General features: G+C 50.4%; 2 protein-coding genes across 4 annotated transcripts; one reads left to right on the top strand and one right to left on the bottom strand.

Annotated features, from left to right (window-relative positions):
• Window positions 1-4,146: 4,146 nt before the first annotated feature.
• ARMC7 (armadillo repeat containing 7) lies at window positions 4,147-6,604 on the top strand. Its single transcript, XM_064466834.1, has 3 exons — window positions 4,147-4,347; window positions 4,429-4,572; window positions 5,562-6,604. Exons 1-3 carry the CDS (start codon window positions 4,281-4,283, stop codon window positions 5,897-5,899), a joined length of 549 nt encoding a protein of 182 aa, XP_064322904.1. The 5' UTR covers window positions 4,147-4,280; the 3' UTR covers window positions 5,900-6,604.
• A 371-nt stretch (window positions 6,605-6,975) lies between these two features.
• On the bottom strand, window positions 6,976-13,617 carry NT5C (5', 3'-nucleotidase, cytosolic). Of its 3 annotated transcripts, none has more exons than XM_064466831.1 (5): window positions 13,374-13,617; window positions 8,536-8,636; window positions 8,391-8,451; window positions 7,489-7,603; window positions 6,976-7,405 (listed from the first exon to the last, which is right to left on the bottom strand). In XM_064466831.1, exons 1-5 carry the CDS (start codon window positions 13,554-13,556, stop codon window positions 7,263-7,265), a joined length of 603 nt encoding a protein of 200 aa, XP_064322901.1. In that variant the 5' UTR covers window positions 13,557-13,617; the 3' UTR covers window positions 6,976-7,262. The 3 variants fall into 3 exon arrangements, with proteins under 3 accessions (XP_064322901.1, XP_064322903.1, XP_064322902.1); XM_064466833.1 differs by lacking the exon at window positions 13,374-13,617 and adding an exon at window positions 12,801-13,118; XM_064466832.1 differs by lacking the exon at window positions 13,374-13,617 and adding an exon at window positions 12,448-12,767.
• Window positions 13,618-14,316: the final 699 nt, after the last annotated feature.

Raw genomic sequence — 14,316 nt, 5'->3', positions numbered from 1 at the left:
TTTCTTTTTTCTGTGTGTAATTCTTAAATTTTAAGTTCTGTTCACATTTCTACATTCCCTTTCTGTTTTCTTCCAGAAATACGGAGTCATGTTGTCCCAAATCCTCCCACAGCTGCAAATGTCCTGAGCAAAACAGGCAAGATGTGGTGTAAGCTACAACCCATCAAAATTTATCACAGAAAAACAAAGATTAGTTGAAGGAGCAATGGAATGCATCTCCTGTGTGGAGCCAACTGCTCTATCTGCCACAATTTAGCTCTGGCTGGCTCACGAGCAAGAAAATGTATTGTCTAATGCATGATTGCAAGACACGGGGTGAGGAAAAAAGGGTGCTCACCAACGGAGGCTGACACACGGAGATCAGCCTCTCCTACACCATGGCAAGGAAATGTTTTGACTATTTCCTACCTGAGCACAGCAGTGCAAGGTAATTTAGGAGGGAAAGTTAGGGGAGCGCTTTATAGAACTGCTTTTTGGTAGTCCCAGACTCAACACCAGGGTCACTGGGATTTCTTTGCAGAGGCAGAAGGACGTTTCTGGGAAGAAAAAACATTTAATTCACCAATCCATTATTTTAACTTTTCTCAACTTGTTGACTAAAAACTTTCTAGCAGCCTTACAGAATTTAAGCTGCCTGAAAACAGGGTCGTCTCCACTGGTTACTTTCCACAGACCCTTTGGAAGTAATCTACAACCCCCAGGTTGGAAACAAATCTTGGAGAGAGAAGAGGTAACATTTTAGGCCACGTTTCCACAGGTAAATAAGATGTCTGAGCTCCCACAATAGGGAAAAATACCCCTCTCCTTTCCGGTCTCTGTGCTCCAACCTCTCTTTTCAACATGAACTCTGAGCTGCCCTGAGCAGGAGCTTTGTGAAGCATAATTGAAGCAACCGTGCATACTGAGCATGATGCAGTATAATAAATATTCCCCGAGGGCTATCCTACAGGAACAGTAACACTCAGTCCTTAAGAATCTTGAGGCCCAGAAGAAAAACAAAGCAATAAAAGCTCTTTTTGTTAGGATTAAGGTTGTCCCATTATGCAAGGCAACCACATCTTAATTACCACCACCCCCTGAAACATTTTTAATACCTACAGACAGTAAAATAACCGTGGCTTTAATTACGGACAAACACTAATACCTCTGCCAGGTTACAAACCTTTGAGAACGAGCAGAGCAAGAAAAGTTGACCAGAAATAAATGTCCCTCACTCGCTTGGTCCTCTCTTACCGCTTCCTGCTCCCTTTATCATTTAAAGTATCATTAACCTTGCAAGCTAAGCGTTTTTGCAACAAGCACCTTTCCTTACTACAATGAAACATTCACCAGGAAGTTCACGCTGAAATATTGCAATATCATTATCCTTAAAAGCCTTCGATATTCTGCCAATGACCTTCTCGGAAAAGTTTAATAAAAACCCAAAGACAGGTCACGGTAAACTTACACGCTCTAAAACACCTCAGAAATGCAAAAATCACTTAAATGAAGAGCTTGCCACGCTGTTTGCAGACCTGGTTAGTAACTGCAAGAAAAGAAACACAACTATGAGAAACGAAAATTCACTGAATACTAACTTCGGTGTGCTATCAAAGTCACTCGACAGGCCCCTGGAGCTGTGAAAACCCAGCTATACTAGCCCGTTCTGTGCTAACTACGCCAGCAAACAGCAAGTGCTTGGCGCATCCAGACGATTAAACAATATAACCAATACTGGGTGAGTAAACAGCCTGAGTAAGAGCGTTACATACCCCAGGCAGCTCTGCCTACTGCCAAGTGGTCTTTCTGGATGATCAGGACAAACTCCCTGCAGTAAGTCAGCACAAGGACAACAAGCACAGAGCTGGTACAAAGCAGGTCCTGTAAGCAGTACGAGCACGGTCTGCAACTGCAGAAAACCTGAGGACCACAAAACCAGGGGATGTTATCAAGCTCTCCTCCAGGCAGCATCTCCAACACCGCAATAGTTGTGCTGTTATGTGTATAATGTGCTAATAGCTCCAAAACAGTAAAATATTTCTCACATCTCTTTGACGTGAGCTTTGATTAAACTCAACACAAGACAAAGGCCAGAAGGAGCGCAGCTCGCAGATCCCAGCAAGACAAGTACAGGTGTTCCTCTCCTCCTGGTTACTTCTTGCCACGCGCTGAATAGCGTGACCTGAAGAGGCATCACCTGAAACTGAGCCAGCACAGACACCAGCCCTTTCTGACACTGCTCTCTGTGAAACCACTCCAGGGGACAAAGTTCCTACTGCTTCTGTGCATGCAAAACTATACTGACTGACCACAGATCTGGTGCTTACAAACAGAAGTCATTGCATTTTTCTTCTCTAAATACTGTTTTTAACCCCTCCGGTATCCTTAATCACTTCTCTCTGTATTGACTAGCTCCTCTGCCTTTGCTTTCTCTTCTCCTGCTTTCTCACATTAGTCATTCACTTTCTGCGTAATGACAGATGGAGCTTTAAAGTATGTCAACACTTACCACTTACAAAGGCATACGTTAAAAGAGATTTGTTAATACACTAGCAAAACATTCTACTACAGAAGGAGTCTGTAGCACCTTTGCTGATCATTTTCATATATATACACACATGTAAGTACCAATTTCAGCCAATAATTATGATAGGAGTTGAAGTTGCTAGCACAGGCCTGGCTTAAACTTTTAATACCAGGTAGAAATAAATACCTTCACTTGCACATTTTCTGTCTTCCACCACCACTGCAACGTTAAAAGATTTAGCATGATTGCATTCACTGTAGCCTCTTTGCTCATCCTTCTATTTAATGTGGTCATGGGCAGATATTTTACTATACCCAGCTGCGTGGTAGGAGAGATTATCAGCCCGACATGCTTGTCACTGATGCCACGTACTTGGTGGATCAGTTCTTGTACAATTTGCTTTATATGGAAATCAACTGCATTTGAGATAACACACAGGACAACACTTGCTCACCGCCTGTTTCCTACCTTATCTGTGGAAGAACCTCCATGCATTTAACTGCTTCAATAAAAGCAACACAAATTCCTGCAGGGTCCACCCCCCCCAGTTTATAATGTTCGTGTACCTTTACCTTGTGTTTACACGACATGAACCACAACTGAATCCACCTGCAGCGCGTACCATCGCAGTGGTTTCATTGGAACTGTGCTAGTTCAGAATCATGTAATTGCTCTGCTCTGTGCTTAGTCTGGGACATTGTACAACCAGGGTCAACTTACCTGCTGCTGTTTTAATTCACTCCTTGGCTTCACTTCATTTTTTTCCCCCCAGTTAATTTATCTTACCGTGCATGTACTGTGCCCTCTTTTTATCTTTTCCCTCAGCTCCTAATCCTTTTGCGTCTTTCCGTTGCCGTTCTTTAGCCCATGAGTTGCAATCCCCTATTAAAACTGAATTAAAACCTTTATCCCCTCCAGCATCTCTCCCTGCCCGTGCCCTCCCTACCGCCCCAGCCATCGCTTTACCACCTGCATGTCCCACGTTTGACCGCGGCGAACACCCGCCAGCCGGAGATGCCGGGACGGAGCGAGCAGCTCGGTCTAGAGCTGGTTCATCCCTTCGCCGAGGTTTGTGGGCGCTGAGCAGCACCACAACCAACTCTGGAAAGCCTGGAAGGATGGCGGTATTGGAACTGAGCAGGAAAACATACCTACGTGTGAGACTTTTTAAAGTAAAATAACTAGTGGGTGAGGAAAGGCTAGCTCCTTTCCAGAGCAAAGCATTTAAATATCAAACACTTGATATTGGATACCGAAATACCGAGTGGAACACCACAATGCACGCTCATTTATTTGCGGTGATTGGTAACAGGTTATACGGTGCAGGGGGAAGGAAACACGCCCGCAAGGCGCCTGCCTCCCCTCACCCGCCCGCGGAACCGCCTTTCACTCGGCAATCGCCTCTCAGCGGCCGACCCCGGGAGCCGCCGGCCGAGGAGAAGAGAAAGAAGGAGAAAGAAAAAAGGAGAAAGAAAGAAGGAGAAAGAAATAAACAAGGAGAAAGAAGGAGGAGCCGCCACCTCCCGCCTGAGGAGACCAAGGCTCCGCCGCGCCACGCCCACAAGATGGCGGCCGCCGGCCCCTTCCCTCCCGCCGGGCCGCCGCTGCTGCCCTGAGGGCGCCGGCTCCTCTTCTCTCCCCGTTCCTCTCCCGCCCGCGGGACGCGGCCGTGGGGCAGTTGCGGGGAAGGGGAGAGCCGAGGGCAGGGTGTCTCTCAGAGGCACCGGGCGTTTAGCGGCTGAGCCTGGGGCATCGCATCGCCGCTGCGCCCGGGATGGAGCTGGGGCGGCTGGAGTACCTGCAGGCCCTCGTCACCGAGTTCCAGGTGACAGACAGCCCAGGTAACCCCCGGGCACTGCTGCTCGCTAACACCCTTCGCCTTGAGCGTGTTTCCTCGCGCACCTGACGCTTCCCTCTTGCAGAGGCCAAGGAGCAGGTGCTGGCGAACCTGGCCAACTTCGCCTACGATCCCAAAAACTACGAGTACCTCCGGCAGCTTCAGGTCCTGGATCTGTTCCTTGATGCGCTCACCGAAGACGACGAGACCCTCGTGGAGTTTGCGATTGGTAAGGACTGCGCCTGAACGCCCTCGTCAGGGGGTGACGGGCCAGGGGACGCCGGGCCCAACGCTTCGGTTTGGGGGTTAACCTCCTCCCTGACAGGCAGGTAGGTTGGGCTGCAAGAACGGAGCCAGGCTGTGCTGATCGGGCTTCGTTTAGTGGAGGACGAGTGGAGTGGGGTGAGAGGTAGGAGGCAGGTGTGTCCCCTTCGTCCTAATATAGCTGCTGTGCTTAAAAAAGATGCTCTTTGGAAAGGACTTCTTTTTTTTTAAAGACTGTAAGTAAACGCTAAGTGAGTGACTTTCCCAAAACCCCTCCTATAGAGAAGCAGTGATTAATACATAAATTGTTGCCCTGTAGAATGTACAGGTTCAGTGTTATCATTCTGCTATCAACAGCTAGTCTTTTGGAGTACTTACTTGAAATTTTTTAGTAAGTCCTCTGAGGAACTGCCTTATAATCATTTATCATGGTCTGAATATAAGCTAAGGGGTCAGAACCTAACTGTTAGTGACTCCATGAGAAGGTAATAAATATATTCGATTTTTGAGGTTCGTGGCTGAGCTACAGCAGGGTATGGCCACATCTTAAAAGCTTCAAGTGCAAACATTCTGTGCGTCTTGGCTGGCAGTTATGTCTGTTCTCTGGTTTTCTAAAACACCTGCAATAAACTGCTGGCTTGTAGCCTCCGTTAGGGTTACATGATACTGGAATTCATTGTTCTGTGAAAGACATTATGTCCAGCAGTACAGTGCCCTCTAATGACATACAAGAGGAGGAATGTTCTGGTGGAAAATCTCTGGAAAGAATCAAGAAAACATTGCCTAGTAAGCTGTTAAGAATTTTCCATCCAAATCTCAGAAAATCTGCATGCTTATTATCTGTATTAGAAAAAAGGGATCAGCAGTGAATTTGAATCTTAGTATGAGAAAGATCAGGGTGCAGAGAGAAGAGTTTGTCTTGCATCTGTTGGAAATTTTCTTTTGCTGTTTCAGGAGGTCTTTGTAACCTGTGCCTGGATAAAACAAACAAAGACTACATCTTGGAGGCAAATGGGGTAGAGCCCATAATCAACTGCCTCTCCAGCTCCAACGAGGAGACGGTCATGTCGGCAGTCACGACACTGATGTACCTGACAACACCACAGTCGTGCCAGCAGACCACGGCTCTGCCGGTGGTGGAGTGCATGCTTCGCTTCTCGCTCTCGGCCAGCAGAAGGCTAAGCAATCTGGCAACTGTCTTCCTGGAGGATTACTGCACACCGCTGCAAGTGGAAGAGGCCAGGAATCTAAGTAAACACACAGCGGTGGGGATTCCTCTCCCCAAAGACTGAAGCTGTCAGAGCAGCACGGAGCTGTTGAGGGGGAGATCCCACTCTGTTTTCCCAGGCCTCCGCTTTCTGCTCAGCAGGAGCCAGGAGTGTATCGAGAACAACATTAAAGAGGGAAATTGGTCATGTTAGCACTGGATTTTAGTGAATAAAGAGGATGGTACCACACTACCATGTAAGTCAGGTCAAGCACGCACCTAAAACTGCAAGCAAATATTTAAAATAAAACAGGTCATGGCGGTCGGAGAGCAGGCTGCCAAGTGCAGCCCAGCACCAAGCTTGCACAAGTAACCTGTCCCAGCATATGGGTTTTTTCTGCCTGGGTTACTGGGCAGCGTGTATCCCCTCCAGTTCCTGGCTGGATTTGCTGCAGCTCTCCTCTTCAGTGTCAACTCAAATGACTTTGCAATGTCACATAAACTTTATTCCTCCTGCAGAGGAAAGGTGGTGTTGCCCTGGCAGTTTGCAATATTACTGCGTCCCTTTGGCACTAAACGCGCCATCCTGTTGTCGTGGCAGAGGCACCCGGCTAGTAAATTGCTACACAGGGCAGGTCGTAGCTATCTGATAAATCGGGACGTGGAAAGTTGTTTTTCTCTTGTTACCACTGGTGAAAAAGGTGAATGTTAAAAGAAAGGCCTCATGGCAGTCTGGCTCATGAGAACAGCTGTCTTGTAAAACCTTCTCTTAATAAAACATTAACTTAAATGCTGTGTAAACAGTCTTGAATAAGCTCATAAATATTTCTCTACAGCACTTGCAGCCCAGCCTTCACCCACTCTTGCTTGCGCACGTGGGCCAGCAATGGAAGCCAGCTTGGTCTCTTTCCATTACCGGCCAGTGATGCAAAAGGCAACCCAAAAGCCAGGGTAGCTAAATACGTAAAATTTCAAAGGGTTTGGCTGCTGAGCGCAGAGCTCCCTGACAGACACCCATGCTGCGTCTGCTCGAGTTTCAGAGCTTTACTTCTTCCTCTTTTTATCTCCCCTCTGCCCCTGGCCAGCCCAAAACAAACAGGAGTGAGGTTAAAAGCACATGCACACAAGGGGGGGGGCGGGGAAGCAAACCAAACCAATGAACCAACCCAAACTGCTTGTATTTTATAGCTTCTCTTCACCAACAGCAAACAGCAAAAACAACTCCACAGAGATTAACCGAATGCAGAGCAGTCCGGAGAGGAGCAGAGACCTGGAGAGGAGTCAGCTCTGCGGCATGCCTAACAATTCTTGTTGCTCATTTCTTACTCTCACTGACCCCCCGTAGTGCCCCTGCCCGGCCGACGGTGCTCGCTGCCTCCTGGGGACGGGTTTCCCTGCCAGCGGGTGAGCTGGTCCGTGCCCCGGCAGCGGAAGGGCCCCTCGTCGCGTTACTCCCTGCGCTTGCTTTCCAAGATGGCCTTCCAATCGTCCGCCCAGGAGAGCAGCCGCCTGCGCGGTGCCTGCAGCTGGACGTGCCTGTTGTGGCAGCAGGTGAACAGGACGTGCTCCCAGCTCGGGTTCAGCTCCGCGCCTGAGGAGGGCAAGGCAGGAAAGCTGGAGTCAGCTGGGGAGTTTCCTCCCCAGCTAACAGAGAGATGCAAATGTTTTCCAAACCTCTAATGGTATCCTTGTCATCGAACAGCAAGTCAGCAGATACGACGGTCTTATCTCGGGTTAGAATAATCCGGTCCACAAACTCGGGTCCCAAATGTTTTTCTACCCACTTATACTGCGGAGGCAAGAAATAAGATAGGAGAAAATTCTGCCGTACTTTGCACGTTGATCAGGTCAGGTCTGCCCTAGTACAGCAATCCTTTCCCCTGTAAACCTACATCTGTGTCTGCGAATCCCCGCCACAGACCAGCCGCGGCCTGGGACGCTGATATAGCCTGTACCTGTAACGGCCTTCAGCCAGCACCGCGTTTGCCGTGCCCAGTCGTTGCCGAGTCTGTGAGCGGCGCTGGCCGCTTGCCCAGAGCACGTGGATTGTGCCCATCTAAGTCACCCCAGCGATTAAGGTAGTGGCAACCAGGGCTAATTCCAAAGCTACAGCCTCCTCTGAACTCAGCATTGGCCTCTCGCAGGACAGCCGGCTAGCTCGGGCTTTAGGATTTAGGCACAACAAGGTTCTGTGGGTTGAGGAGCCTCCGGCGTGGAATCCCCTGGGAATATCCCATTCCCGCGGGCCGTGCTGAAAGCCAAGGTTGCCCGGCCATGCTGCAACAGTGGCTTTGCTCTCTCCTGCTGACACAGCTGGAGCCCAACGGCCACGCGCCGGCTCCAAGAGCATGGGGCTCACGTGCCTGCGGTAAGCCTGGCCTCACAAGGCGCTCCAAGGTTCCCCGTCCGACACCACTACTGGGTCTGGGCAGCTGCCCCTCCGAGGGATCACAGGGAAGGCTGGCAGCCGGCACCAGCTACTGTCTTTATAAATGAACAACTCTGACTTGGGTGGTATGAAATAGCAAGGCCTTGCAAAAGCAGTATTAAAACCAGTAAAATAAATCCTCTCCCACCTTTTCCACGATGCAGTGCTCGTATTTCCGGAGAGGACTTGTGCAAATAAAGACTTCGGTGCTGAAAAGAAACAGCCTTTGTTAGCCGTCAGGGGAAAGCGCATAAGATAACGGAGAAGGGCTGCAGAGTGCGAAGTGTCCTTACTCCTGCATGCGGATCATCTCCTGCATAGCTTCAAGGGCTCCTGGAATTGGATCCAACCCTAGGAAGAAGCCAGGGGACTCATAGACACTGGCTACCTTAGCCTGCAAGAGACAGGGGACAATTAGCAACGCTGTGCTTTTACCCGAGCTCTGTGCACCGCAGTTGTCCAGTCACCCCGTGTGTAACAGCTGTCCACGGGCCAGCGCTTCAGAGAGCGAGGTGATGCTTCACACCACCAGTGGATTATAAAATTTCTCACCTTTTGGGTTTGGGGAAAAGTCCAGCTCAGGCACACAGGCACGAGGAGTTACTCTCTGGTGGCTTGTTTGGAGCGAGGAGGCAGAGCTGATCCTCACCTGGCTTTGTCTCTACAAGCCGCTCCACGAGCAGCACCACAACCACAGCAGGGTGCTACGGCTGGACCTGCTGCCGTCCGACAGAGGGAGAGCTCACGCCTCACCCCCTCCCAGCAGGTCTCGCTCTACCAACTCGTGTGAAAATCAACGGAACAAGTTTGAGGCTTCTGCTCCTCTGTCACGTTTGAGTGAAATTTGCTTAGGGCTCAGGAGCTTCCCACGGGTGAGCGGGCGGACGCCTGTGTTATCTAGCAGCCCTCTTTTCCTCCAGAACAAAAAGGGCAATGCGGTGACCGTGCTAATTACCGTCCCCAGCAGAGGGGCCAGGTCAGCACACCCACCCATTTGGGGTTTATCCTTTTAGACCACAACAGCTCAGCAAGTGGGAAGGAAGAAGACAGGAGAGCTAGGAAAGCTACGCTTCTTGGCTGCTTTCTCTGATCTTCAATCACACACTAAAAGAACTGTTGTTAAAGGAGCAGATCTTGACTTCGGCACAAACTGCTGCTCCTCGGCGGTAACGTGTTGGTGCAAAGTCGGCGCAGGAGTGTGGGACTGCAGCGGGAGATTCAGAGGTGAATGATCCTACGATCTGCGATCTCTCCCATAACCTATGACCCCTGTGCTGCCCCGAGAACCTCCGGCTGCCTGAAGGGACCCGTGCAGCCCCGCGAGCCCCGGCTGGGCCACGTTTGCCGGTGGAGCGGGTGGGTCCCAGCCAGGGCCATTGAGAGGGTCGCAGCTTTATCCCGGCTCTCAGGGGTAAACCCACCGCCCGTCCATGCATGTGGGATGCAGCCTGAATCGGACACGCCCTTAATGACAAACAGGTGGGGAAAGAGGTTCTCTCTGAAGTTATAATCGTTTTTAAGTGAGTGTAAGTAGGAAGGAAACAAGATTACTAGAGGAGCAATGTTTTCCCTGGCTAAAGTTGCCAAAACTGGTGCAAAAAGGTAAAAAGAATTTAATATTATAAAGTACAGTGGCATCTTTAATCTCTAAAAGGAAAAGCAGGATTTCTAGGGCAACTCTGTGCCTCTAGGTAGGACTGTCCTTCCAGTCTTTTTTTTTTTTTAATTTACTGATAAGACATTCTCGCACCTTTTACTGTTAGGAAGTTCACTGGTTTGAATCCAACTCTGGTTAGTTAATTTTAAAAATTTCTACCCGGTGACTGTTCAGTGACCTGCGTTGAATGGGAGCATTTCAGTGCAGGTCACAGCTCTATTTATCACAGAACCCATCGTGACAAAGCCCCCGCAGCAGCAGCGGTGTCCCTGCAGCGTTCAGGGCTGAGTCCACTTCCAGGCCTAAGTTTCATTCTCAGAGGGAGAGATTAAGCTTCCAAGATCCCTTCTACCCTAAGGCACATGAACCTTACCTTCCCTGGGGTCACAGAGTGAACTTCAGAGGTGCCGAGCTAGCATTTTTCCACAAGCATTAAAGTCTTACGTCCCCGTGCCACCGAGCAATTTGGAAAACTTAGTTCTTGGTAAATACTCCTCAAAGGCAGGCTGGCAGCCTTGGCTTAGAAACTGTACAAGACTGCTTTATAGTCCAGCTGATGGTCTCCTGGCTCTGTATCACCAGTGGAACACCAAAATAAAACGCGTTCCAATTAAGCAGCAGTGAGGAGGAGTCAGCATTGAACAGGTCTCCCAGCTCAGGGTGCTCACTCAGCTACCGTAATTTACAAACACTCATAAGTCAACAGCCAGAAATTTGGAAGCGCTGCCTGATTTCACATGCAAATCAGAAGAGGTTAAGGAGTCTGGGTGAAGACGTGGCGATCAGATCTGCCCAGATCTCGTTTCCACGCAAAGCCTCGCTGATCCCAGCAACAATTCCCTGGAGCTCTTCCCGAGGAGACCGAATTACAGAATCGGGGCTTGTGCCTGAAAGCTCTTTTAATCCTTCAGCAAGACACCAGACGCTGGCAAGCTTCCACCACGTCATGAAAAAGTCTGGCTTTGCTGGAAAAAGACATTTGATCTGATGACTCTTAGAACCAAAAGCCATTTGTAAATAAAAAAAAAAGTTACTAGAATAAGAAAGTAATAAAATTTTCCTTCCTCATTCTCATCCCATCGGTGCTGAAGGTTTGACGCGTGCTCTTAACTTCCAACAGCGAGGTGACAACTTGGATTCAAAACTAGAGGAATTACATCTATCCCTAAGCTTTCTCCTTTGCAATACTTAATTCTAGAAATTCTTGCCACTGCTGGAGACATTGAATCCTTTTTTGAACCTGTCTGGGGCCAGGTAATACATCCTAAACACCTGGGAGATAAATCCCCGTAACAGAATTGCTACACCCGCAGGAGGCCAGAGAGGCAAGTACAGTAAGGAAAGTCTCGAGCAAAATACTTTCTAGATATCATGGATTTGCCACGTGAAATGATCAGCTAACGATCAAAAGATAAAAAACAAAGTAGAGGTTCAAGGTTCGGAGGCAGCTGCTCAGCACTAACAAAGCATAAACACCACTTCGATGCGTCAATCGTTATCATATCCCAGTACTTCCCACGCGCCCTGTCGTGAGAGTATCTTAACACACCGGCTGTCGGCGGACAGACGGGGCAGACGCCTGACACAGAGCTGGGTCAGGCCGATCCCCCGCCTCGCAACCGCTGACAAGCTGCAGGCTCGGTTTCTCCGAGCGGCCCTGCAGAGCCCCGGGCACCGCTGGCACGGAGGGACAAGCCGCTCTCGAAGGGTGTCTGCGCTGCCGGGTCCTGCCGAAGCTTTTCCTGCAGCCGGGGGCAAGGGGAGACCTGCTGCTGCGGGGATCCTCCTGCATCCCAGACGCCCCGTACCGCCGCGGCAGAACTCACAAGGTCTCTGTTTCTAACCAGCTGCGGTATTTGCATAAAACCTAAAGGAGCTTCAAATCTTTAAAACTTGATTGTTCTGCCAAATGTACCTAAACCAGCCCAGAGATCCAGAGGTTACTGAAGGAGACACACACACCACCTAATTTCCTTAGGAAGCCGGGCTAATAACGAAGAGTAAGATAAGAGCTTTCTGCCACTGCTGAGCTGCGTGGGATTCAAACCAGTTACCCGGTTATTTCATTAACACCCCTAAGGGCTGGGAAGGAACAGGAGGAGCGTGAACCAAATCAGGGAGTGGGAATGCCAGAAATAGAACAGAACGCAACTTTCAGGACGGATCAGATTGTAGACCCTCCAAATAAGAACAAATAAAAAGCCATGACCCCTTAAATTACTTGCAATTTTTTGTCCCAGTATACCTAAATGGAATTAACTTAAGGAACACTAAAGCAATAAATTGGGTTTGCTTATATAAGATGATAAATCATGCCTACTGCCTGTATTTACAAGTTACTAGTCCCAGGAAGTTTTGAGCATCAATAGTCATCGCTTAGAGCTCGGTCAGTTTGGAGCCTGGGGAAACGCTGCCCGGACCCCGTGCCCCCGGCCGCCGCACTGGTGCAGGAGCCTGTACCTCGCGGTGGAACAGGAGGGAAACGAATGCGAGTTGTTTCTCAGCAGTAAAAAAAAAAACACCCTACAGGCTCAGGACAGGCTCTTACCATTAGCAATGAACTTCTCAGGGCATGTGTAGGGCACAGCCTGGACCAGCATCTGTTCCGTCCTCTCACAGACCCCCCGACTGCCCCGCGGTGCCCAGCAGGAAGCATGAAGTCCGGACTCGCAGCAAATTTAATTTTGCCTTGCAAATGCCCCCAATGTTCACAGAATCACAGGTTGGAAGGGACCTCAGGGATAACCTAGCCCAGCCTTTCGAGGACGAGCAGATTCACACAATCACACAGGAAGAGCAGAGTCACAGAATCACATATTCATTCAGTCATTAGCAAATATTAAAAATAGCGACAATTTGTGCAGATGTAAGGTGTACCACAAGCTTTTTGCACTTACCTACCGTGCACCTTGCTTGCCAGAGCACGCAGAGGGAATGACACAGATACGGGGCTTCATTAGCTGTACAAACCCCGTGTATAATATTTATATTTCTCATCCTGCTACGGAGCTACATTAACACTTGCAGAGCGCTCAGAGCGCTTCGGGTGAGTTATCTCCGCCGCTGCAGAGCAAGAGTGGCTTATGAGTAGGTAAAGAACCAGCTAAAGGTGGTTCAGCAAATAGTTTCACCCAGTTATTTTTATGACGGAATCACTCATCGCCAACTCCTGCACACGTGCCTCTGTAAAGGGCTGGCAATCCTCCTGGAAGAGGTCACTAATTATTTCTATACAAATTAGGGCCTGCAGCATGAAACAACCCTTTGTAGCACCCCCTTAAACCCCCCCCCCACCCTCCCCTCTGCTTTGCATACCCGCCCTGGGTAGGAAGAGGTTTCCTTTGCTCGCAGCAGGGCACAAGGCGAGAACGCTTTGCAAACACGCGCGACCTCCCCATTTATCCAGCCACGCCGCAGCGCTTTCGGCTCGCCGCGAACCCTCCCCCGGCACCGGCCCCTGCCCGCCGCGCTCACCCCCAGGTCCTCCCGCAGGCAGCAGTACTGCTCCCGCACCGAGAAGCCCCTCCGTGCCGCCAGCTCCACCCGCGGCTCCCCGGGAAAGCGGGCGCTGAAGCCCCGCAGCACCGCGCCCTCGAAGTCGGCCAAGACGCCGTCCATGTCCACCAGCACCCGCAGCGGGCCTGCCGCGCTGCCCATGCCGCTGCCTGCACCCAGCGAGCACCCCGGGGAGCCTCAGCGCACGCGAGAGCGGGGCGGACCGTCCCGCCGCGAATACGCAGAAGCATGGGCGGGGGAAGGCGCGGCTCGGTGGGGATCCCCTCGCCCGACGCCCGCGTGGGAGCACGGTTGGGCTGCGCCGGTAACGGGCTCGCTGGCTACGGGCGAAAAGAAGAACAAGAGCCTCTTCGCGCTTCTCGGCACGTTTGCAACAAGGGGCTGCCGCGCTCCAACGGGGCAAAGAGCAGGGCAGGCACAAAGGCAGCTTCGCTTGGCCAACGTCTCAGCAACCATCCAGGAGTATTAAGTTCCACTGGTTGCAGGGCTTGCAAAGGAAATGTAATTTGATTATTTTCCTCCTCCAAGGCCAGCAATCGGGTAGGTGATTTACACTCCCCCCGCAGCCATTCCACATTTCATATCGGCTGTAAGGAAGGCCACCCCCCCGCCCTGGTGCAGGAGAGGAGGAGCGTCTTAGAGCAAATCCAGTTTTATATGTTAAGCACCAGCACCTAAAGCTAGGGCTTCTCCAAAACCGATCTGGAAAGCCAGGGTATTTTTAGGCACTGGTTCTTCTGGGAGGAGGGTGGAAAAGGCACGGTCTCTCCAGCGGACCCACCAGTTCTGTCCAAACCCCCCGCTTTGGCTCATCGTGCAGCTGATCCCCTCCAGGCCAGCAGAGAACTGCCATGCTTTGGTCTCCCTTCCACCCCTTCCCTCCTTCGGGTCTTTTTTTTTT

Source organism: Phalacrocorax carbo, chromosome 16 (genome assembly GCF_963921805.1).
Source record: "Phalacrocorax carbo chromosome 16, bPhaCar2.1, whole genome shotgun sequence".
NCBI classification, from domain to species: Eukaryota; Metazoa; Chordata; class Aves; order Suliformes; family Phalacrocoracidae; genus Phalacrocorax; species Phalacrocorax carbo.
The sequence above is the reverse complement of the archived record's forward strand: the minus strand, read 5'-3'. Positions and strand labels throughout refer to the sequence as shown.